Source organism: Drosophila miranda (assembly GCF_003369915.1).
Source record: "Drosophila miranda strain MSH22 chromosome Y unlocalized genomic scaffold, D.miranda_PacBio2.1 Contig_Y3_pilon, whole genome shotgun sequence".
Classification (NCBI taxonomy): Eukaryota; Metazoa; Arthropoda; class Insecta; order Diptera; family Drosophilidae; genus Drosophila; species Drosophila miranda.
This window is the reverse complement of record NW_022881625.1, coordinates 878,597-904,303: the sequence shown is the minus strand read 5'-3', so window position 1 is coordinate 904,303 and position 25,707 is coordinate 878,597. Positions and strand designations below refer to the sequence as shown.

Below are 25,707 nucleotides of genomic sequence, written 5' to 3'. Positions count from 1 at the left end.
AGGTCCAAGTGAGCTTGGGGGCGGGAGGCTCTTATCCCCCCCCTCCCGGCTACCGCCTTAACCTAACTGTTAGGTATTATATTAATATCTATATACGGTCACACCATCCAAGGGAGATAGAATAAAAGAGAATCTTGAAGACAACGCGTGCTTAAGTCTGAGTGTCAATACACTACATAATTGGCGACGAGGATAAAATAAAACGTATTAATATACATACACATGTTAAAAGTGCATATAATATATGAATAGCAACATGACGAAAAATGAAGCACCAACATTCTATCAAATGGCAACAATTGCTGAGTTTTCGCCACACCAAGAAACGTTCTGCATTTGGAAGGAAAAATTCGACATACATTTGTGCGAATTGAATGTGAAAGAGGAAAACACAAAAAAGGCAGTTTTGTTGAAGTCGATCGGTACAGCGGCTTACACTGTACTACATAGTTTGTGCTTAAGTCTGAGTGTCAATACACTACATAATTGGCGACGAGGATAAAATAAAACGTATTAATATACATACACATGTTAAAAGTGCATATAATATATGAATAGCAACATGACGAAAAATGAAGCACCAACATTCTATCAAATGGCAACAATTGCTGAGTTTTCGCCACACCAAGAAACGTTCTGCATTTGGAAGGAAAAATTCGACATACATTTGTGCGAATTGAATGTGAAAGAGGAAAACACAAAAAAGGCAGTTTTGTTGAAGTCGATCGGTACAGCGGCTTACACTGTACTACATAGTTTGTGCAATCCGGTATCAAAAGCATACAAAGAATTATGTGAAATTTTAAAAACACACTACACACCACCTACACTCATATTCAGAGAAAGAAAAAAATTTCACATGTCCACAAAAAGTGAAGATGAGACTGTAGCGGAGTGGTATGCTCGAGTTAAACAATTGGCATTGGAATGCAAATTTGGCTCAAATCTGGAAGCGTTTGTATTAAACCAATTTGTGATGAGCCTTCCCAACCCTATATATGAAAGAATATGTGAAGAAGACGAAAATCTAACTCTGGCTGATGCACTCAAGAAGGCGATGATCATGGAGACGAAGATCAGCACAAGGAAGACAGAACACAACGTCAACTACATGCATCAAAAGAACGGGACTAGTCAATGGCAGAGGCAAAGAGGCGAGAACAGAGATCAAGCAAAGAGCAACGGCAGAAGTCATTTCAAGGGCAACCGAAACGTGAGTTACAGAGGCGGCAGAAGCGACGGTGACGGCGACGGCGAAAACGACTGCGACGCTGGCAGAGAAAAGAAGCAGCAGCCATGCACACACTGTGGCTGGCGAAATCATAACTCAAACAATTGCAAGTATAAGGCATGCAAATGTCACAGCTTTGGAAAAATAGGTCACTTGGCGAGCATTTGTAAAAATAAATCAAAAAAATCCGTAAATTATGTATCTCAAACAAAACATGACACCTATTCTGATAATAATTTTGATAATGATAATTATAACTTTTCTATCTATAGCGTTGATACAACCTCAACTAGTGGAGTATATTATTTACCTGTAAAAATTGATGGAAACATAACGAAAATTGCTTGCGACACTGGTGCACCGTGCACATTGGTTCCAAAAACATTTTACGAAAGCTTAAATACCAGCAGACCACTTAGAAAATGTCTAGTTCCATATGTAGATTACAATGGAGATTCAATCAAAGTTATTGGTGAGTACGATGCAACGATCGAATATCGAGGTCTAAAAAAACAAATTGTTGTTGTTGTAACCAATGCAGTGAGTCCACCTTTGCTAGGTAGAACATTTTTGAGAGCTTTTAATTTTGAGTTAATGCAGGTGAACAATGTGTACGTAAATGAACCAAATTCTGTAATTACAGAACAGATTAAATCGGAGTTTGCTGAAGTTTTTGAGCCTCGTTTAGGTTCATATACTACGAATACGATATCGTTACTATTAAAAGAAGATGCAAAACCAATATTTTTCAAGCCTAGGTCAGTACCATTAGCATGGAAAGAAAAGATTGAAGTGCAGTTACGAAAATTCATAGATGATGGAATTTTAGAGCAAGTTGTTAGTTCTGAATGGGCAACACCTTTGGTACCGATTTTAAAACCAAACGGTGACATACGAATTTGTGGTGACTATAAGGTTACATTAAACCGGTCTTTAGTCGACGTAAAGTATCCACTACATCGAATAGACGACATTTTTGCAGCGCTTGAAGGGGGTACACTGTATTCAAAACTTGACCTGTCAAATGCTTACAATCAGCTAAATTTAGATGAGCAATCTCAAAATTTGTGTACTTGGAGCACACATATTGGACTATTGAAAGTTAAACGCTTACCATTTGGTATAAAAACTGCAGCAGCTATTTTTCAAAAAACAATGGAAGGGTTGTTTCAGGGTATGCGAGGAGTTGTGGTTTATCAAGATGACATAACAGTTACAGGACGAGATCTTCAAGAACATATTTCAAACCTAAAAGCTGTACTTAGAAAACTGAAATCAGTTGGACTTAAATTAAATGACAAGAAATGTGAGTTCTTTAAATCCAAAATTTGTTACCTAGGATTTTCAATTGACAGGATAGGACTGAGCAAAAACAATGATAGAGTTGCGAGTGTATTGTTTGCACCGGCTCCGTAAAACGTATCACAGCTTAGAGCTTTCATAGGCATGGTAAATTATTATTCAAAGTTTATCAATAATTTCGCTCAGATAATGAGTCCTTTATATGCATTATTAAAGAAAAATACAAAATTTAATTGGACACGCGAATGTCAGAGTGCATATGAAGAGGTAAAGAAAGAAGTAACTTCTGAACAAGTTTTAGTTCACTACAACCCAGATCAACCGTTAGTATTAACGACTGATGCTAGCAGTCATGCAGTTTCAGGTGTTTTATCACATAAATGCAATGAAGATATCAAACCAATAGCATTTGTATCAAGAGCATTATCCAAAAGCGAGCATAATTACAGTACAATCGAGAAAGAGGCCCTGGCTATAGTGTTCTGTGTGAGTAAATTAAGACAGTATCTTTTAGGAAACAAGTTCATCCTTCGAACAGATCACAAACCATTACTAAGCATATTTGGAGACCTGAAAGGACTTCCATTGATGGCCTCTGCACGAATGCAAAGATGGGCACTGACTTTGTCAGGTTTTCAATATACAGTTGAACAAATAAAGGGGACCTTAAATATAGCAGATGGACTCTCAAGAATGCCTCAATGGGAAACGGCTGTACCAAACGAAGACTATAATTACATACATTTTATACAGTCCGAAAAGGTGTTCAAAATTAGCTTCAAAGAAATAGCTCGTGAAACACGACGTGACCCAATATTATCAAAAGTTTGTGAGGCAATTAACACTGGTTCGAAGACAAGATTAAAAGGCAGCGAGTTTTCTGCCTACATCTCTAAAACAAATGAACTTTCAGTGGAATATGATTGTATCTTATGGGGACACAGAGTAGTAATTCCAACCAAACTGAGACAAGCTATTTTAGCAGAATTTCATGCATCGCATTTGGGAATAGTAAAAACCAAAATGTTAGCACGTTCTTATGTGTGGTGGCCTTGCATGGATTCTGAAATTGAGAAATTAATTCGAGATTGTATTCCTTGTCAGGAACTACAATCAAGTCCAGAAAAGAGTCTGTTAATACCGTGGAAATCCACAGGAAAGGCTTGGAGTCGAGTACACATAGACTTTGCAGGACCAATTAGAGGTTTTCATTTATTGGTTATTATAGATTCTTATACAAAATGGGCAGAAGTATTCAAAACGAAGGAAATAACTTCATTGTTTACTATCAACAAGCTTAGAGAAGTATTTTGTCGATATGGTTTACCAGACGTGTTAGTTAGTGACAATGGACGACAGTTTACTTCTGATGAAGTTAAAACGTTTATGAAAAACAATGGTGTTAATCACATTTTTACTGCTCCAGGACATCCAGCGACTAATGGTCAAGCAGAAAATTTTGTAAAGACTGTTAAGAAATCACTATATGCAAACATAAAGGCTAATGAAAGACAAGATTTTAATACAATTTTAAATAGATTTTTGATCGATTACCGAAATACGATTCATTGTACTACGGGCGAATCTCCTGCTAAATTATTTTTTGGTCGTACACTAAAAACAAGATTTTCGTTGTTAAAACCACCTACGGTCGAAAGCATAATAAATAAAAAACAGACTGAGTGTGTTGTAAATCACAAAGGTAGACGAAGCACAGAATTTTTAAAGGGTCAAAAAGTTATGGTTAGGGACTACAAAAATCCTAACAAAGCAAGCTGGACTCAGGCAACTGTAAAACAACAACTGGGCCCGCGTTCGTATTGTTGTATTTTGGCGAACAATAACAGAGAAATAAAACGTCACCTGGATCAAATTAGAAACCAAAGCACTAACAATCATACATCGCCTAATGCGAAAACACCTGATGTCGAAAGCAATTGTTCAGTAGATGACAATTCCAAAGCCAACAATGAACAAATAGTTTCTCAACCAACACCCACCAGGAGAGAGTTGAGACCACGTGAGGCAGGGAAGGTAGTAAAGCGTATTTAACAATAAAATAATATAAAGAAAGGAATTATGAAATCAAATTATGTACAAATTAAACACTGAAACAAATACTAAACAGATTAAGAAGAAAGAAAAATACGAAATCACATAAATTTTATATACGCTAATTAGATTAAGTACACAAATCAAATTGTTATAAGAAAATAGATTTGTAAATGACATGTATATTAAACATCTAAGGAGAGGCGTGTTAGGTATTATATTAATATCTATATACGGTCACACCATCCAAGGGAGATAGAATAAAAGAGAATTTTGAAGACAACGCGTGCTTAAGTCTGAGTGTCAATACACTACACTAACCTAACCTACCCGTGCAAACATTGGACCGTGTAAATACTTTGGAACCCTCCCCCTCCCCCTCTCCACAAAAAACATAATATGTGATATGCGATTATTGTATGTGTTTTTTTTTTTTTTGTTCAAGCTATAAAATTTGTGCATCTTTAGGATTAATGTGGAACCAATCCATGTAGAGGATGGTAGAAGAACACAGATCTAAGAAATTCTAGGCTCCTTTGTACAGATACAGATACAGTTACAGATGATCGACGAGGCAGATGAAGCGGTGTGACACGTCGGGCGACTAACGAGCCCCTTAACTTGTTTGCCGCCCAACTAAACTGTTAAAAATTCTTAATTAACGCCAATAAGGAATACATTAAAATGCCGACGCCAAGCCAAGCAGCCATTTTCCCAACTCGCCCCACACACATTCACATTCCCCTTCCCAACCACTACCGACAAGCTTTATTTCCTCTTTCTCGCCAAAGTAAATTAAAATTCTGTGCGCCACTAAACATATATTCAAATCACAAACCACAAAGAGAATCATAATACACAAAGATTTCTTAAACCACACACAACTACTGTCAACGCGGCTTCGCCTGTGTAAAGTGCGGTGGTTTCGTCCACCGCACCCAGCTAAATGCGAAAATTGCGGCGGTTTAACAACTTCTGTCAACGCGGCTTCGTCTGTGTAAAGTGCGGTGGTTTCGTCCACCGCACCCAGCTAAATGCCAAAGTTGCGGCGGTTTAACAACTTCTGTCAACGCGGCTTCGTCTGTGTAAAGTGCGGTGGTTTCGTCCACCGCACCCAGCTAAATGCCAAAGTTGCGGCGGTACGCACCCAGCCAACTACAGGGCCTATGCTGATGCTGATATGAGGATCAGCCTTGCGCCGCCACTTATATGAAGCCCGCTCCGAGGACGGGAACGGACTGAAAAGACGCAATCCATTGTAAAAGAAAACACATGTTAATGTTAAGTCTAGTGTTACCTTAACTTTTGTAAGGAAGCGATCCTGGGCTGTGGTACATATCTCAGTCTACTCCAGGGTCGAAATTACAGCAATATTTATAATTTGCCGGGACTCCGTATTTCGGACCGACGATGGGGGACGGGGCCGCAGTCCCGCGGACGGGGGCGATCGTAGCGTGGGACGGGGCAGTTGGTTTCACCGAGAACACTCCGGTTATCGCCGAATAGCGCCTTCAGGGCCCCACCGAACTCAGAATCAATACGGAGGTCTTTACTATGCGATAATACCGACAGGTGTCGCCGAGAGTACCTAGGCTATCGCCGGACGGTACTTACGGGACCCTGTCGGCCTAAGAATTACTACGACGCGGAAAGGGGAACTTTGCTATGCGGAAATACCGACAAGTATCGCCGAGAATGCCTAGGCAATCGCCGGATAGCAGTTACGGGACGCCGCCGAACTAAGAATTACTACGGGGGTCGGGGATATCGACAGGCATCGCCGAGAATGCCTAGGCAATCGCCGGATAGCACTTACGGGACGCTGTCGAACTAAGAATTACTACGGGGGCGGGGGTACCGACGCGTATCGCCGAGAGCGCTTAGGCAACCGCCGGATAGCACTCACGGGACACTATCGGGCTAAACATTACGGCGAAAATCTTTATCATACGGGGCAGGTATCCATATCACTCGCATGCCACAACAAAAATGAACAACGGACGCTGCCGCCATCAAAGCCATTAAATAAAACATAAACGAATAAAAATGCTGCCATACACACTTGCAAAATCATACGGCCTGACAAATTCAAATCGAATGCAGTGCGTTGGTGATTGCTAGAATAGCCAAAAACAGACACACACACACAAACACCCATTACACTTGGGCGGCCGGACCTGTGCCGTTCGAGTTATGTGTGTCGTGTCCGCCATCGTCCTTAGTTGGTGGCCGGATCCAGTGCCATGGCATTCAGAGTGCCCTATGGTCCTGGAAAAGGAAAAATCCATCAGCCACACATACGATTAAAAAGGGCTCTCAAAATACTTACCGCCAGCCATTCAGACACACACACACAAACATCCATTACACTTGGGCGGCCGGACCTGTGCCGTTCGAGTTATGTGTGTCGTGTCCGCCATCGTCCTTAGTTGGTGGCCGGACCAGTGCCACTCGCTCTACATTAGGGCCACAATTGCCGACGCACACACACACTCACATCCATTTCACTTTGGCGGCCGGACCCGTGTCGCCACAGTAATATGTGTGCCGTCTACTCCTGGCTCCCAGCTGGTGGCCGGACCAGTACCACTGGTTCTCCAAGAGGGCAGCCACAGCCACAACGACGACGAGGTGCTAATTGCACCTTCGTCTGACGACGCCAATTTCGACGACCAGGGGGGACGACGGGGTCGGCCGGTATGCAACGCAATGTCTTTACAAGCATTGTGTTTTGCTATGCCGGCCGATGCTCCGCTGTTTCTTGTCTTCCCTGTAATTATAGAAAAAGATATAGACATTTTTTTAAATTGTTATGTTTATTGTAATATTGTAAACGTAAATCAATTGTACCTGTTTTGTCTCGTCTTTGTTCCAGTGTAGTATCTCTTTTATTACCTGTTTTTCCGTCGTCTTCACTCCAGTCTACTACTTATCTGTATTGTTATTTCTGCAAGTGCTTGTCTCTTTTTATTTAGTATATTTCCTCTTATTTTCCACGCAAAGCACCTGCATTGTTTACCTTTTCTCTTTATCTATTCCTCAATTGACTACGTGTTGCAACACTGCACTTTCTGAATTTTCGATCTCATTTCTTTAACCCCTTCTTCCCCCCCATTGTTATTTTCGTAATTAGTGCGGTTCTCCGACACCCCACTACAAAATTATTACAATCTGTGATAAATCTTCGGCGGCAACGGTGCTGACAATTGATTATCGGTTTCAAATCAACTTTCAAATCAGCATCAGTTGCCGCCACACCACCACTACGGCCTAAATTGAGCCAAAAATGCTAGTCTTCGCATAAAACAACTACGCCCCCTATAAACTGCCCGCCCACATGTACATGCTACATTCCTAGTCGTCTGCCCTCAGCAGGCGGCAAGGGTAGTAGAGGGGACTGAAGACCACATACCGCATTACAGCCAACAAAACATCAAGTTGACGAACTCACAGGGGATTGCAAATCAAATTTTAAGTTAGGGAGAATTACAAAGAAGAGACAGCATACTTTTGAGCGTGGCCCCACTTCACTTTCTTGACTCCCACCACGCACACACACACACTTGCAAATGGAAAGTCGTGTCGTGAACGTTGTGGAGTCGAGACGTGTCTGAGGTTTAGTCCCTCCGTCAAAGTGCCGAATATTTTGTCCCTCTCTTTTCCCTTGGCCTGGCCAAGAAGCCCAGCCTGACGCCGACCACCGGTTCTCAGGCGCCATCGCAGACCATCGCAAAGTCGAGGCCCACCGGTCTCGAGACGATTTTTGAACGGCCCGGCAATGAGGACGACGGGCCCACCAGCAGCCATGCCGTGGCATTCGGCGAGTGCCAGCGCCGCGTCCTCGCCCTGGGTACGGGCGAAAAAAAACAACCCTGTCGCAGAAGATCTGCCTGAAGGTGCGCAACACCTTGGGCGAACGCAGCACCCGGCACATGATGACACTGCGGGCGTCCCGCACTACTTTGGACAGCGTAATGCTCGGGGGCTCGGACGATGAAGGCGAGTCGGTCGGAGTCGCTCCCGCAGTCGCTCCCGTAGCTGCTCCCGAAGTCGTTCCCGCTGGAGGAAATGCCGGTACAAATCAGCCGGCACCATTCGTGCTGCGCACCAGCAGGAGGCTCAAGAGTCTGCCTCCGTTTTAGATTGTTGCACCTTCCACCCTCCAAATGATAGAAAAAGAATAAAGAAAAGAAAAGCAAAGAAAAGAAAAACCCTCTACAGAATGTCTCTTTTGCTCTCATTGTAAATTGAAGCGCCTCTTTCGGCGGAACCTACCCCAAGAGCGGAAAGCGGAGATCAAATAGAATTGTGAACCCCAAAGCGAGCGATTGATACGATACACTCACGAGTACTCATGCCCAAGCCCGAGTACTCTGTCCAGCATCCACACCGGGGAATCAACATAAATGGGTGGCTCCGCGGACGGTGTTCCAGCAGTCGCGCTTGGGCGGTCCGAGTGAGCAGTAAGGGATCTTCTGCAGAAATCAGTGCATAGATACAGTATCTGAAGGATCAAAAAGTGTTGAAAATCAATTAAAAGGTGATCATCCATCCCACGACAAGGAGAGGGGCAGGGGGCGAATGGCGCCACACAGATTTCTGTACGGGCCTCTGAAAGGGAATCGAATCGAATCGCTCCAAATTGGCGTTGGAATGTCCAATAATAAACGGTAGATTCTATTACTCGTTAACCCCGCGGGTCAACGAGAGAGAACTATGGCAAAAGATACAAAGTAGCTGCTGTACCCTTGCCACAGCCACAGATACAGATACATGCCTCTGAGAGTGTGGCAGTAATTGAATTAACCTTTGCGTGCCGTCTGTCTCTGTACGTGTCTGTGAATAAATCGCGGGTCTTGGCTCGAGTAACACTATTCCTCCGTCCTTCGTCGTACCGATAGATGGACGAGGCTTCTGGCACGACGACAACCGATGGCAAGTCCCTGGATTAGGCGCCGGTGGCCGCAGGACTGGAGCCCACACAGCCGATCGGCTTCCTGCAGCTCTTCCGCTTCTCCACCTGCGGGGAGATCGCGTGGCTCTTCTTTGGGTTCCTCATGTGCTGCGTCAAGGCGTTGACCCTGCCCGCAGTGGTCATCATTTACAGCGAGTTCACAGCAGTGAGTACCGGGCAGTGAGTACTCCCGCAGATGCAGATTCAGATACTCCAACCACAATCTCTCTCCCTTCGATTCTCGATTCCGTAGCGGCGGTACGCACCCAGCCAACTACAGGGCCTATGCTGATGCTGATATGAGGATCAGCCTTGCGCCGCCACTTATATGAAGCCCGCTCCGAGGACGGGAACGGACTGAAAAGACGCAATCCATTGTAAAAGAAAACACATGTTAATGTTAAGTCTAGTGTTACCTTAACTTTTGTAAGGAAGCGATCCTGGGCTGTGGTACATATCTCAGTCTACTCCAGGGTCGAAATTACAGCAATATTTATAATTTGCCGGGACTCCGTATTTCGGACCGACGATGGGGGACGGGGCCGCAGTCCCGCGGACGGGGGCGATCGTAGCGTGGGACGGGGCAGTTGGTTTCACCGAGAACACTCCGGTTATCGCCGAATAGCGCCTTCAGGGCCCCACCGAACTCAGAATCAATACGGAGGTCTTTACTATGCGATAATACCGACAGGTGTCGCCGAGAGTACCTAGGCTATCGCCGGACGGTACTTACGGGACCCTGTCGGCCTAAGAATTACTACGACGCGGAAAGGGGAACTTTGCTATGCGGAAATACCGACAAGTATCGCCGAGAATGCCTAGGCAATCGCCGGATAGCAGTTACGGGACGCCGCCGAACTAAGAATTACTACGGGGGTCGGGGATATCGACAGGCATCGCCGAGAATGCCTAGGCAATCGCCGGATAGCACTTACGGGACGCTGTCGAACTAAGAATTACTACGGGGGTCGGGGGTACCGACGCGTATCGCGAGAGCGCTTAGGCAACCGCCGGATAGCACTCACGGGACACTATCGGGCTAAACATTACGGCGAAAATCTTTATCATACGGGGCAGGTATGCATATCACTCGCATGCCACAACAAAAATGAACAACGGACGCTGCCGCCATCAAAGCCATTAAATAAAACATAAACGAATAAAAATGCTGCCATACACACTTGCAAAATCATACGGCCTGACAAATTCAAATCGAATGCAGTGCGTTGGTGATTGCTAGAATAGCCAAAAACAGACACACACACACAAACACCCATTACACTTGGGCGGCCGGACCTGTGCCGTTCGAGTTATGTGTGTCGTGTCCGCCATCGTCCTCAGTTGGTGGCCGGATCCAGTGCCATGGCATTCAGAGTGCCCTACGGTCCTGGAAAAGGAAAAATCCATCAGCCACACATACGATTAAAAAGGGCTCTCAAAATACTTACCGCCAGCCATTCAGACACACACACACAAACATCCATTACACTTGGGCGGCCGGACCTGTGCCGTTCGAGTTATGTGTGTCGTGTCCGCCATCGTCCTTAGTTGGTGGCCGGACCAGTGCCACTCGCTCTACATTAGGGCCACAATTGCCGACGCACACACACACTCACATCCATTTCACTTTGGCGGCCGGACCCGTGTCGCCACAGTAATATGTGTGCCGTCTACTCCTGGCTCCCAGCTGGTGGCCGGACCAGTACCACTGGTTCTCCAAGAGGGCAGCCACAGCCACAACGACGACGAGGTGCTAATTGCACCTACGTCTGACGACGCCAATTTCGACGACCAGGGGGGACGACGGGGTCGGCCGGTATGCAACGCAATGTCTTTACAAGCATTGTGTTTTGCTATGCCGGCCGATGCTCCGCTGTTTCTTGTCTTCCCTGTAATTATAGAAAAAGATATAGACATTTTTTTAAATTGTTATGTTTATTGTAATATTGTAAACGTAAATCAATTGTACCTGTTTTGTCTCGTCTTTGTTCCAGTGTAGTATCTCTTTTATTACCTGTTTTTCCGTCGTCTTCACTCCAGTCTACTACTTATCTGTATTGTTATTTCTGCAAGTGCTTGTCTCTTTTTATTTAGTATATTTCCTCTTATTTTCCACGCAAAGCACCTGCATTGTTTACCTTTTCTCTTTATCTATTCCTCAATTGACTACGTGTTGCAACACTGCACTTTCTGAATTTTCGATCTCATTTCTTTAACCCCTTCTTCCCCCCCCATTGTTATTTTCGTAATTAGTGCGGTTCTCCGACACCCCACTACAAAATTATTACAATCTGTGATAAATCTTCGGCGGCAACGGTGCTGACAATTGATTATCGGTTTCAAATCAACTTTCAAATCAGCATCAGTTGCCGCCACACCACCACTACGGCCTAAATTGAGCCAAAAATGCTAGTCTTCGCATAAAACAACTACGCCCCCTATAAACTGCCCGCCCACATGTACATGCTACATTCCTAGTCGTCTGCCCTCAGCAGGCGCAAGGGTAGTAGAGGGGACTGAAGACCACATACCGCATTACAGCCAACAAAACATCAAGTTGACGAACTCACAGGGGATTGCAAATCAAATTTTAAGTTAGGGAGAATTACAAAGAAGAGACAGCATACTTTTGAGCGTGGCCCCACTTCACTTTCTTGACTCCCACCACGCACACACACACACTTGCAAATGGAAAGTCGTGTCGTGAACGTTGTGGAGTCGAGACGTGTCTGAGGTTTAGTCCCTCCGTCAAAGTGCCGAATATTTTGTCCCTCTCTTTTCCCTTGGCCTGGCCAAGAAGCCCAGCCTGACGCCGACCACCGGTTCTCAGGCGCCATCGCAGACCATCGCAAAGTCGAGGCCCACCGGTCTCGAGACGATTTTTGAACGGCCCGGCAATGAGGACGACGGGCCCACCAGCAGCCATGCCGTGGCATTCGGCGAGTGCCAGCGCCGCGTCCTCGCCCTGGGTACGGGCGAAAAAAAACAACCCTGTCGCAGAAGATCTGCCTGAAGGTGCGCAACACCTTGGGCGAACGCAGCACCCGGCACATGATGACACTGCGGGCGTCCCGCACTACTTTGGACAGCGTAATGCTCGGGGGCTCGGACGATGAAGGCGAGTCGGTCGGAGTCGCTCCCGCAGTCGCTCCCGTAGCTGCTCCCGAAGTCGTTCCCGCTGGAGGAAATGCCGGTACAAATCAGCCGGCACCATTCGTGCTGCGCACCAGCAGGAGGCTCAAGAGTCTGCCTCCGTTTTAGATTGTTGCACCTTCCACCCTCCAAATGATAGAAAAAGAATAAAGAAAAGAAAAGCAAAGAAAAGAAAAACCCTCTACAGAATGTCTCTTTTGCTCTCATTGTAAATTGAAGCGCCTCTTTCGGCGGAACCTACCCCAAGAGCGGAAAGCGGAGATCAAATAGAATTGTGAACCCCAAAGCGAGCGATTGATACGATACACTCACGAGTACTCATGCCCAAGCCCGAGTACTCTGTCCAGCATCCACATCGGGGAATCAACATAAATGGGTGGCTCCGCGGACGGTGTTCCAGCAGTCGCGCTTGGGCGGTCCGAGTGAGCAGTAACGGATCTTCTGCAGAAATCAGTGCATAGATACAGTATCTGAAGGATCAAAAAGTGTTGAAAATCAATTAAAAGGTGATCATCCATCCCACGACAAGGAGAGGGGCAGGGGGCGAATGGCGCCACACAGATTTCTGTACGGGCCTCTGAAAGGGAATCGAATCGAATCGCTCCAAATTGGCGTTGGAATGTCCAATAATAAACGGTAGATTCTATTACTCGTTAACCCCGCGGGTCAACGAGAGAGAACTATGGCAAAAGATACAAAGTAGCTGCTGTACCCTTGCCACAGCCACAGATACAGATACATGCCTCTGAGAGTGTGGCAGTAATTGAATTAACCTTTGCGTGCCGTCTGTCTCTGTACGTGTCTGTGAATAAATCGCGGGTCTTGGCTCGAGTAACACTATTCCTCCGTCCTTCGTCGTACCGATAGATGGACGAGGCTTCTGGCACGACGACAACCGATGGCAAGTCCCTGGATGAGGCGCCGGTGGCCGCAGGACTGGAGCCCACACAGCCGATCGGCTTCCTGCAGCTCTTCCGCTTCTCCACCTGCGGGGAGATCGCGTGGCTCTTCTTTGGGTTCCTCATGTGCTGCGTCAAGGCGTTGACCCTGCCCGCAGTGGTCATCATTTACAGCGAGTTCACAGCAGTGAGTACCGGGCACAGATACTCCCGCAGATGCAGATTCAGATACTCCAACCACAATTTCTCTCCCTTCGATTCTCGATTCCGTAGCGGCGGTACGCACCCAGCCAACTACAGCGCCTATGCTGATGCTGATATGAGGATCAGCCTTGCGCCGCCACTTATATGAAGCCCGCTCCGAGGACGGGAACGGACTGAAAAGACGCAATCCATTGTAAAAGAAAACACATGTTAATGTTAAGTCTAGTGTTACCTTAACTTTTGTAAGGAAGCGATCCTGGGCTGTGGTACATATCTCAGTCTACTCCAGGGTCGAAATTACAGCAATATTTATAATTTGCCGGGACTCCGTATTTCGGACCGACGATGGGGGACGGGGCCGCAGTCCCGCGGACGGGGGCGATCGTAGCGTGGGACGGGGCAGTTGGTTTCACCGAGAACACTCCGGTTATCGCCGAATAGCGCCTTCAGGGCCCCACCGAACTCAGAATCAATACGGAGGTCTTTACTATGCGATAATACCGACAGGTGTCGCCGAGAGTACCTAGGCTATCGCCGGACGGTACTTACGGGACCCTGTCGGCCTAAGAATTACTACGACGCGGAAAGGGGAACTTTGCTATGCGGAAATACCGACAAGTATCGCCGAGAATGCCTAGGCAATCGCCGGATAGCACTTACGGGACGCCGCCGAACTAAGAATTACTACGGGGGTCGGGGATATCGACAGGCATCGCCGAGAATGCCTAGGCAATCGCCGGATAGCACTTACGGGACGCTGTCGAACTAAGAATTACTACGGGGGTCGGGGGTACCGACGCGTATCGCCGAGAGCGCTTAGGCAACCGCCGGATAGCACTCACGGGACACTATCGGGCTAAACATTACGGCGAAAATCTTTATCATACGGGGCAGGTATGCATATCACTCGCATGCCACAACAAAAATGAACAACGGACGCTGCCGCCATCAAAGCCATTAAATAAAACATAAACGAATAAAAATGCTGCCATACACACTTGCAAAATCATACGGCCTGACAAATTCAAATCGAATGCAGTGCGTTGGTGATTGCTAGAATAGCCAAAAACAGACACACACACACAAACACCCATTACACTTGGGCGGCCGGACCTGTGCCGTTCGAGTTATGTGTGTCGTGTCCGCCATCGTCCTTAGTTGGTGGCCGGATCCAGTGCCATGGCATTCAGAGTGCCCTACGGTCCTGGAAAAGGAAGAATCCATCAGCCACACATACGATTAAAAAGGGCTCTCAAAATACTTACCGCCAGCCATTCAGACACACACACACAAACATCCATTACACTTGGGCGGCCGGACCTGTGCCGTTCGAGTTATGAGTGTCGTGTCCGCCATCGTCCTTAGTTGGTGGCCGGACCAGTGCCACTCGCTCTACATTAGGGCCACAATTGCCGACGCACACACACACTCACATCCATTTCACTTTGGCGGCCGGACCCGTGTCGCCACAGTAATATGTGTGCCGTCTACTCCTGGCTCCCAGCTGGTGGCCGGACCAGTACCACTGGTTCTCCAAGAGGGCAGCCACAGCCACAACGACGACGAGGTGCTAATTGCACCTACGTCTGACGACGCCAATTTCGACGACCAGGGGGGACGACGGGGTCGGCCGGTATGCAACGCAATGTCTTTACAAGCATTGTGTTTTGCTATGCCGGCCGATGCTCCGCTGTTTCTTGCCTTCCCTGTAATTATAGAAAAAGATATAGACATTATTTTAAATTGTTATGTTTATTGTAATATTGTAAACGTAAATCAATTGTACCTGTTTTGTCTCGTCTTTGTTCCAGTGTAGTATCTCTTTTATTACCTGTTTTTCCGTCGTCTTCACTCCAGTCTACTACTTATCTGTATTGTTATTTCTGCAAGTGCTTGTCTCTTTTTATTTAGTTTATTTCCTCTTATTTTCCACGCAAAGCACCTGCATTGTTTACCTTTTCTCTTTATCTATTCCTCAATTGACTACGTGTTGCCACACTGCCCTTTCTGAATTTTCGATCTCATTTCTTTAACCCCTTCTTCCCCCCCCATTGTTATTTTCGTAATTAGTGCGGTTCTCCGACACCCCACTACAAAATTATTACAATCTGTGATAAATCTTCGGCGGCAACGGTGCTGACAATTGATTATCGGTTTCAAATCGACTTTCAAATCAGCATCAGTTGCCGCCACACCACCACTACGGCCTAAATTGAGCCAAAAATGCTAGTCTTCGCATAAAACAACTACGCCCCCTATAAACTGCCCGCCCACATGTACATGCTACATTCCTAGTCGTCTGCCCTCAGCAGGCGGCAAGGGTAGTAGAGGGGACTGAAGACCACATACCGCATTACAGCCAACAAAACATCAAGTTGACGAACTCACAGGGGATTGCAAATCAAATTTTAAGTTAGGGAGAATTACAAAGAAGAGACAGCATACTTTTGAGCGTTGACTCCCACCACGCACACACACACACTTGCAAATGGAAAGTCGTGTCGTGAACGTTGTGGAGTCGAGACGTGTCTGAGGTTTAGTCCCTCCGTCAAAGTGCCGAATATTTTGTCCCTCTCTTTTCCCTTGGCCCAGAAGCCCAGCCTGACGCCGACCACCGGTTCTCAGGCGCCATCGCAGACCATCGCAAAGTCGAGGCCCACCGGTCTCGAGACGATTTTTGAACGGCCCGGCAATGAGGACGACGGGCCCACCAGCAGCCATGCCGTGGCATTCGGCGAGTGCCAGCGCCGCGTCCTCGCCCTGGGTACGGGCGAAAAAAAACAACCCTGTCGCAGAAGATCTGCCTGAAGGTGCGCAACACCTTGGGCGAACGCAGCACCCGGCACATGATGACACTGCGGGCGTCCCGCACTACTTTGGACAGCGTAATGCTCGGGGGCTCGGACGATGAAGGCGAGTCGGTCGGAGTCGCTCCCGCAGTCGCTCCCGTAGCTGCTCCCGAAGTCGTTCCCGCTGGAGGAAATGCCGGTACAAATCAGCCGGCACCATTCGTGCTGCGCACCAGCAGGAGGCTCAAGAGTCTGCCTCCGTTTTAGATTGTTGCACCTTCCACCCTCCAAATGATAGAAAAGTCGCGCTTGGGCGGTCCGAGTGAGCAGTAACGGATCTTCTGCAGAAATCAGTGCATAGATACAGTATCTGAAGGATCAAAAAGTGTTGAAAATCAATTAAAAGGTGATCATCCATCCCACGACAAGGAGAGGGGGCAGGGGGCGAATGGCGCCACACAGATTTCTGTACGGGCCTCTGAAAGGGAATCGAATCGAATCGCTCCAAATTGGCGTTGGAATGTCCAATAATAAACGGTTGATTCTATTACTCGTTAACCCCGCGGGTCAACGAGAGAGAACTATGGCAAAAGATACAAAGTAGCTGCTGTACCCTTGCCACAGCCACAGATACAGATACATGCCTCTGAGAGTGTGGCAGTAATTGAATTAACCTTTGCGTGCCGTCTGTCTCTGTACGTGTCTGTGAATAAATCGCGGGTCTTGGCTCGAGTAACACTATTCCTCCGTCCTTCGTCGTACCGATAGATGGACGAGGCTTCTGGCACGACGACAACCGATGGCAAGTCCCTGGATGAGGCGCCGGTGGCCGCAGGACTGGAGCCCACACAGCCGATCGGCTTCCTGCAGCTCTTCCGCTTCTCCACCTGCGGGGAGATCGCGTGGCTCTTCTTTGGGTTCCTCATGTGCTGCGTCAAGGCGTTGACCCTGCCCGCAGTGGTCATCATTTACAGCCAGTTCACAGCAGTGAGTACCGGGCACAGATACTCCCGCAGATGCAGATTCAGATACTCCAACCACAATCTCTCTCCCTTCGATTCTCGATTCCGTAGCCCTCTCCGCTGCCACGAACATCACCACGCTGTCGTTTCCCTTCACGATGGCCAACAGCAGCGGCGGCGGGTACACCATTCCCACGGGGACCCTGAGCATCCTTCCCATCGCGGCGAACGCCCAGCTGCCGACCATCACGACAACGGCCAGTGGCTACGAGCCCAATGACGTCATCACCACGATCCCCGTCTCGCTCTCCATTCAGCGCTTTCCCTCGTCCCTGTCCATCGTGGACCTGGCCCAGGAGCAGGACGGCTACAGCAACAATGGCTCCAGCAACGGCATGACCGTGGGGCCGGTGCGGGCGGCGGCGGCGGCATCACCACCACGGCCCTCCTGTCCGTGAAGCCCCTGAACGGCAGCGGCAACGGCAACATTTCGCGGAACAACAGCTTCAGTCTGAGCTTCAACCTGCAGGACCCCACAGTGCGCTCCTCGGTGCGTTCGGCAGGAGCCCCCACAGTGGATACAGTGGACAACTCTTCATCCGGTGGCACGATCGCCCTGCCCCAGAGCGGCACCACGGCAACGGCAACGGCCACGAGTGCTACCTCAACCTTCGCCAAACACAGTCCCGAGGCCAAGACAGGAGAGGTCTATGTCTGAGCGGAGGAACAGGACACCTATTCCGACCCATCCACTGGATTATAGCTTTCGTCGTAGGTTTAAGCACCCCCTTCCAGAACCACTGATACGATATTATCATCTAGGAAAGAGAACAAAACAAGAGTAATCCTCTCTTCGGATTGTACATACATATGCACACATCAATATACATACATATATAGCCCACAGACGATATCGTATCGTAATGGATCGTATCGTACGGCACACGCGAGTCTTTCTCGATAGTTGGGCGAATAAATTACGAATAAAATCTTTACCAAGAGAATCTCCATTATATTACCCGTGCAAACATTGGACCGTGTAAATACTTTGGAACCCTCCCCCTCCCCCTCTCCACAAAAAACATAATATGTGATATGCGATTATTGTATGTGTTTTTTTTTTTTTTTCCAGCTATAAAATTTGTGCATCTTTAGGATTAATGTGGAACCAATCCATGTAGAGGATGGTAGAAGAACACAGATCTAAGAAATTCTAGGCTCCTTTGTACAGATACAGATACAGTTACAGATGATCGACGAGGCAGATGAAGCGGTGTGACACGTCGGGCGACTAACGAGCCCCTTAACTTGTTTGCCGCCCAACTAAACTGTAAAAAATTCTTAATTAACGCCAATAAGGAAAACATTAAAATGCGCCGAGGGCCTACAGGGCCTATGCTGATGCTGATATGAGGATCAGCCTTGCGCCGCCACTTATATGAAGCCCGCTCCGAGGACGGGAACGGACTGAAAAGACGCAATCCATTTTAAAAGAAAACACATGTTAATGTTAAGTCTAGTGTTACCTTAACTTTTGTAAGGAAGCGATCCTGGGCTGGGGTACATATCTCAGTCTACTCCAGGGTCGAAATTACAGCAATAATTTGCCGGGACTCCGTATTTCGGACCGACGATGGGGGACGGGGCCGCAGTCCCGCGGACGGGGGCGATCGTAGCGTGGGACGGGGCAGTTGGTTTCACCGAGAACACTCCGGTTATCGCCGAATAGCGCCTTCAGGGCCCCACCGAACTCAGAATCAATACGGAGGTCTTTACTATGCGATAATACCGACAGGTGTCGCCGTACTTACGGGACCCCGCCGGCCTGAGAGTTACTACGAAGCGGAAAGGGGGACTATGCTATGCGGGAATACCGACAAGTATCGCCGAGAGTACCTAGGCTATCGCCGGACGGTACTTACGGGACCCTGTCGGCCTAAGAATTACTACGACGCGGAAAGGGGACTTTGCTTTGCGGAAATACCGGCAATAATCGCCGAGAGTACCTAGGCTATCGCCGGACGGTACTCACTGGACCCTGTCGGCCTAAGAATTACTACGACGCGGAAAGGGGAACTTTGCTATGCGGGAATACCGACAAGTATCGCCGAGAGTACCTAGGCTATTGCCGGACGGTACTTACGGGACCCTGTCGGCCTAAGAATTACTACGACGCGGAAAGGGGAACTTTGCTATGCGGAAATACCGACAAGTATCGCCGAGAATGCCTAGGCAATCGCCGGATAGCACTTACGGGACGCCGCCGAACTAAGAATTACTACGGGGGTCGGGGATATCGACAGGCATCGCCGAGAATGCCTAGGCAATCGCCGGATAGCACTTACGGGACGCTGTCGAACTAAGAATTACTACGGGGGTCGGGGGTACCGACGCGTATCGCCGAGAGCGCTTAGGCAATCGCCGGATAGCACTCACGGGACACTATCGGGCTAAACATTACGGCGAAAATCTTTATCATACGCGGCAGGTATGCATATCACTCGCATGCCACAACAAAAATGGACAACGGACGCTGCCGCCATCAAAGCCATTAAATAAAACATAAACGAATAAAAATGCTGCCATACACACTTGCAAAATCATACGGCCTGACAAATTCAAATCGAATGCAGTGCGTTGGTGATTGCTAGAATAGCCAAAAACAGACACACACACACAAACACCCATTACACTTGGGCGGCCGGACCTGTGCCGTTCGAGTTATGTGTGTCGTGTCCGCCATCGTCCTTAGTTGGTGGCCGGATCCAGTGCCATGGCATTCAGAGTGCCCTATGGTCCTGGAAAAGGAAAAATCCATCAGCCACACATACGATTAAAAAGGGCTCTCAAAATACTTACCGCCAGCCATTCAGACACACACACACAAACATCCATTACACTTGGGCGGCCGGACCTGTGCCGTTCGAGTTATGTGTGTCGTGTCCGCCATCGTCCTTAGTTGGTGGCCGGACCAGTGCCACTCGCTCTACATTAGGGCCACAATTGCCGACGCACACCCACACTCACATCCATTTCACTTTGGCGGCCGGACCCGTGTCGCCACAGTAATATGTGTGCCGTCTACTCCTGGCTCCCAGCTGGTGGCCGGACCAGTGCCACTGGTTCTCCAAGAGGGCAGCCACAGCCACAACGACGACGAGGTGCTAATTGCACCTACTTCTGACGACTTCGGACGACGCCAATTTCGACGACCAGGGGGGACGACGGGTTCGGCCGGTATGCAACGCAATGTCTTTACAAGCATTGTGTTTTGCTATGCCGGCCGATGCTCCGCTGTTTCTTGTCTTCCCTGTAATTATAGAAAAAGATATAGACATTATTTTAAATTGTTATGTTTATTGTAAAATTGTAAACGTAAATCAATTGTACCTGTTTTGTCTCGTCTTTGTTCCAGTGTAGTATCTCTTTTATTACCTGTTTTTCCGTCGTCTTCACTCCAGTCTACTACTTATCTGTATTGTTATTTCTGCAAGTGCTTGTCTCTTTTTATTTAGTATATTTCCTCTTATTTTCCACGCAAAGCACCTGCATTGTTTACCTTTTCTCTTTATCTATTCCTCAATTGACTACGTGTTGCAACACTGCACTTTCTAAATTTTCGATCTCATTTCTTTAACCCCTTCTTCCCCACCCCCCCCCCATTGTTATTTTCGTAATTAGTGCGGTTCTCCGACACCCCACTACAAAATTATTACAATCTGTGATAAATCTTCGGCGGCAACGGTGCTGACAATTGATTATCGGTTTCAAATCGACTTTTAAATCAGCATCAGTTGCCGCCACACCACCACTACGGCCTAAATTGAGCCAAAAATGCTAGTCTTCGCATAAAACAACTAAGCCCCTATAAACTGCCCGACCACATGTACATGCTACATTCCTAGTCGTCTGCCCTCAGCAGGCGGCAAGGGTAGTAGAGGGGACTGAAGACCACATACCGCATTACAGCCAACAAAACATCAAGTTGACGAACTCACAGGGGATTGCAAATCAAATTTTAAGTTAGGGAGAATTACAAAGAAGAGACAGCATACTTTTGAGCGTGGCCCCACTTCACTTTCTTGACTCGTGTCGTGAACGTTGTGGAATCGAGACGTGTCTGAGGTTTAGTCCCTCCGTCAAAGTGCCGAATATTTTGTCCCTCTCTTTTTCTTTTTCCCTTCCCCCCCCCTGCTGGCTGCGGGCCTAGTTGAGGTTACAAGTGTTTCGTTGCTGCACATTATATGTTTGTAAATTAATGTGCCATCAAATGTATTAGTGTGTGTTTGAGTGTCGTTTAAAGTTGAATTGTAAAACAAACACAAAAATGTACATAAATTAAATTAAGATATATACTGCCCACAAATATTAATAAAGCAACGCGCTTGGTTGCTGGCGGCTCACACCCCAGCCTCTCAGCCCCTCCCCTGTGGAGCACTGAGAGCCTTCAACCCAAAGAGGCTCGTTGCTCGTTGCTCGTTTGAGAAGTCGAAAGGGTTACCCAGGAGACGGAAAAGCCGGAAAAAGATACGAGAAATGCCTGCAAAGAAAAAACTTGAAGGCAAAGCTAAAGGTAAAGGAAGTACTCGGTTCTGCGGCCATCGGACAGTCGTAACTCATTTCTCATTTCGTCTCATTTCAGCCGGGAGTATACCGGGGGATACAGGATCTGTGGCAACCGCGACTATGGTTCGGCGCCAAATGCCGCCGCGCGCCTGCAAGAGCAAGAGCCAGAGCGCCGCCAGGCCCAGTCTTAGTCCCAGCCGCCTGGCCAAGAAGCCCAGCCTGACGCCGACCACCGGTCTCGAGACGATTTTTGAACGGCCCGGCAATGAGGACGACGGGCCCACCAGCAGCCATGCCGTGGCATTCGGCGAGTGCCAGCGCCGCGTCCTCGCCCTGGGTACGGGCGAAAAAAAAGAACCCTGTCGCAGAAGAGCTGCCTGAAGGTGCGCAACACCTTGGGCGAACGCAGCACCCGGCACATGATGACACTGCGGGCGTCCCGCACTACTTTGGACAGCGTAATGCTCGGGGGCTCGGAGTCGGAGTCGGTCGGAGTCGCTCCCGCAGTCGCTCCCGTAGCTGCTCCCGAAGTCGTTCCCGCTGGAGGAAATGCCGGTACAAATCAGCCGGCACCATTCGTGCTGCGCACCAGCAGGAGGCTCAATAGTCTGCCTCCGTTTTAGATTGTTGCACCTTCCACCCTCCAAATGATAGAAAAAGAATAAAGAAAAGAAAAGCAAAGAAAAGAAAAACCCTCTACAAAATGTCTCTTTTGCTCTCATTGTAAATTGAAGCGCCTCTTTCGGCGGAACCTACCCCAAGAGCGGAAAGCGGAGATCAATTAGAGGAGATCAATTACGATACACTCACGAGTACTCATGCCCAAGCCCGAGTACTCTGTCCAGCATCCACATCGGGGAATCATCATAAATGGGTGGCTCCGCGGACGGTGTTCCAGCAGTCGCGCTTGGGCGGTCCGAGTGAGCAGTAACGGATCTTCTGCAGAAATCAATGCATAGATACAGTATCTGAAGGATCAAAGTGTTGAAAATCAATTAAAAGGTGATCATCCATCCCACGACAAGGAGAGGGGGCAGGGGGCGAATGGCGCCACACAGATTTCTGTACGGGCCTCTGAAAGGGAATCGAATCGCTCCAAATTGGCGTTGGAATGTCCAATAATAAACGGTAGATTCTATTACTCGTTAACCCCGCGGGTCAATGAGTGAGAACTATGGCAAAAGATACAAAGTAGCTGCTGTACCCTTGCAACAGCCACAGATACAGATACATGCCTCTGAGAGTGTGGCAGTAATTGAATTAACCTTTGCGTGCCGTCTGTCTCTGTCCGTGTCTGTGAATAAATCGCGGGTCTTGGCTCGAGTAACACTATTCCTCCGTCCTTCGTCGTACCGATAGATGGACGAGGCTTCTGGCACGACGACAACCGATGGCAAGTCCCTGGATGAGGAGCCGGTGGCCGCAGGACTGGAGCCCACACAGCCGATCGGCTTCCTGCAGCTCTTCCGCTTCTCCACCTGCGGGGAGATCGCGTGGCTCTTCTTTGGGTTCCTCATGTGCTGCGTCAAGGCGTTGACCCTGCCCGCAGTGGTCATCATTTACAGCGAGTTCACAGCAGTGAGTACCGGGCACAGATACTCCCGCAGATGCAGATTCAGATACTCCAACCACAATCTCTCTCCCTTCGATTCTCGATTCCGTAGCCCTCTCCGCTGCCACGAACATCACCACGCTGTCGTTTCCCTTCACGATGGCCAACAGCAGCGGCGGCGGGTACACCATTCCCACGGGGACCCTGAGCATCCTTCCCATCGCGGCGAACGCCCAGCTGCCGAACATCACGACAACGACCAGTGGCTACGAGCCCAATGACGTCATCACCACGATCCCCGTCTCGCTCTCCATTCAGCGCTTCCCCTCGTCCCTGTCCATCGTGGACCTGGCCCAGGAGCAGGACGGCTACAGCAACAGTGGCTCCAGCAACGGCATGACCGTGGGGCCGGGTGCGGGCGGCGGCGGCGGCATCACCACCACGGCCCTCCTGTCCGTGAAGCCCCTTAACAGCAGCGGCAACGGCAACATTTCGCGGAACAACAGCTTCAGTCTGAGCTTCAACCTGCAGAAACCCACAGTGCGCTCCTCGGTGCGTTCGGCAGGAGCCCCCACAGTGGATACAGTGGACAACTCTTCATCCGGTGGCACGATCGCCCTGCCCCAGAGCGGCGCCACGGCAACGGCAACGGCCACGAGTGCTACCTCAACCCTCGCCAAACACAGTCCCGAGGCCAAGACAGGAGAGGTCTATGTCTGAGCGGAGGAACAGGACACCTATTCCGACCCATCCACTGGATTATAGCTTTCGTCGTAGGTTTAAGCACCCCCTTCCAGAACCACTGATACGATATTATCATCTAGGAAAGAGAACAAAACAAGAGTAATCCTCTCTTCGGATTGTACATACATATGCACACATCAATATACATACATATATAGCCCACAGACGATATCGTATCGTAATGGATCGTATCGTACGGCACACGCGAGTCTTTCTCGATAGTTGGGCGAATAAATTACGAATAAAATCTTTACCAAGAGAATCTCCATTATATTACCCGTGCAAACATTGGACCGTGTAAATACTTTGGAACCCTCCCCCTCCCCCTCTCCACAAAAAACATAATATGTGATATGCGATTATTGTATGTGTTTTTTTTTTTTTGTTCAAGCTATAAAATTTGTGCATCTTTAGGATTAATGTGGAACCAATCCATGTAGAGGATGGTAGAAGAACACAGATCTAAGAAATTCTAGGCTCCTTTGTACAGATACAGATACAGTTACAGATGATCGACGAGGCAGATGAAGCGGTGTGACACGTCGGGCGACTAACGAGCCCCTTAACTTGTTTGCCGCCCAACTAAACTGTTAAAAATTCTTAATTAACGCCAATAAGGAATACATTAAAATGCCGACGCCAAGCCAAGCAGCCATTTTCCCAACTCGCCCCACACACATTCACATTCCCCTTCCCAACCACTACCGACAAGCTTTATTTCCTCTTTCTCGCCAATGTAAATTAAAATTCTGTGCGCCACTAAACATATATTCAAATCACAAACCACAAAGAGAATCATAAAACACAAAGATATCTTAAACCACACACAACTACTGTCAACGCGGCTTCGCCTGTGTAAAGTGCGGTGGTTTCGTCCACCGCACCCAGCTAAATGCGAAAATTGCGGCGGTTTAACAACTTCTGTCAACGCGGCTTCGTCTGTGTAAAGTGCGGTGGTTTCGTCCACCGCACCCAGCTAAATGCCAAAGTTGCGGCGGTACGCACCCAGCCAACTACAGGGCCTATGCTGATGCTGATATGAGGATCAGCCTTGCGCCGCCACTTATATGAAGCCCGCTCCAAGGACGGGAACGGACTGAAAAGACGCAATCCATTGTAAAAGAAAACACATTTTAATGTTAAGTCTAGTGTTATCTTAACTTTCTTTACTCAAAATACTTGCAAAAAATATACCGAATACCTACCACTACTGTAACTAGTGTTACCTTCCCATTGTTCAGCCAAAAACACTTCAACTACATGTAAAATGTAAAATATGGCATGTATTATTTGAATTTA

At 48.0% G+C, this 25,707-nt stretch overlaps 3 protein-coding genes across 3 annotated transcripts; all 3 read left to right on the top strand.

The window, feature by feature from the left end:
- Positions 1–12,988: 12,988 nt before the first annotated feature.
- Positions 12,989–17,885, top strand: LOC117194451 (multidrug resistance protein homolog 65-like). The gene is made up of 3 exons (XM_033399018.1): positions 12,989–13,198; positions 13,560–13,778; positions 17,658–17,885. Exons 2-3 carry the CDS (start codon positions 13,560–13,562, stop codon positions 17,751–17,753), a joined length of 315 nt encoding a protein of 104 aa, XP_033254909.1. The 5' UTR covers positions 12,989–13,198; the 3' UTR covers positions 17,754–17,885.
- A 4,019-nt stretch (positions 17,886–21,904) lies between these two features.
- On the top strand, positions 21,905–22,493 carry LOC117194531. The gene is made up of 2 exons (XM_033399081.1): positions 21,905–22,119; positions 22,189–22,493. Exons 1-2 carry the CDS (start codon positions 22,083–22,085, stop codon positions 22,491–22,493), a joined length of 342 nt encoding a protein of 113 aa, XP_033254972.1. The 5' UTR covers positions 21,905–22,082.
- A 1,031-nt stretch (positions 22,494–23,524) lies between these two features.
- Positions 23,525–24,747, top strand: LOC117194453. The gene is made up of 2 exons (XM_033399020.1): positions 23,525–23,690; positions 23,777–24,747. The coding sequence occupies exon 2, from the start codon at positions 23,824–23,826 to the stop codon at positions 24,382–24,384; it is 561 nt and encodes a 186-aa protein (XP_033254911.1). The 5' UTR covers positions 23,525–23,690; positions 23,777–23,823; the 3' UTR covers positions 24,385–24,747.
- The last annotated feature ends 960 nt before the right edge of the window (positions 24,748–25,707 follow it).

What these genes read in the sequence shown, in the direction of transcription:
- LOC117194451 (XM_033399018.1), top strand. Translation starts at nt 13,560, where the DNA reads ATGGACGAGGCTTCTGGCACGACGACAACCGATGGCAAGTCCCTGGAT. An exon ending in TTTACAGCGAGTTCACAGCA is followed by an intron (nt 13,779 to 17,657) that starts GTGAGTACCGGG and finishes TCGATTCCGTAG; the next exon opens with CCCTCTCCGCTGCCACGAAC.
- LOC117194531 (XM_033399081.1), top strand. Translation starts at nt 22,083, where the DNA reads ATGCCTGCAAAGAAAAAACTTGAAGGCAAAGCTAAAG. An exon ending in ACTTGAAGGCAAAGCTAAAG is followed by an intron (nt 22,120 to 22,188) that starts GTAAAGGAAGTA and finishes GTCTCATTTCAG; the next exon opens with CCGGGAGTATACCGGGGGAT.
- LOC117194453 (XM_033399020.1), top strand. Translation starts at nt 23,824, where the DNA reads ATGGCCAACAGCAGCGGCGGCGGGTACACCATTCCCACGGGGACCCTG.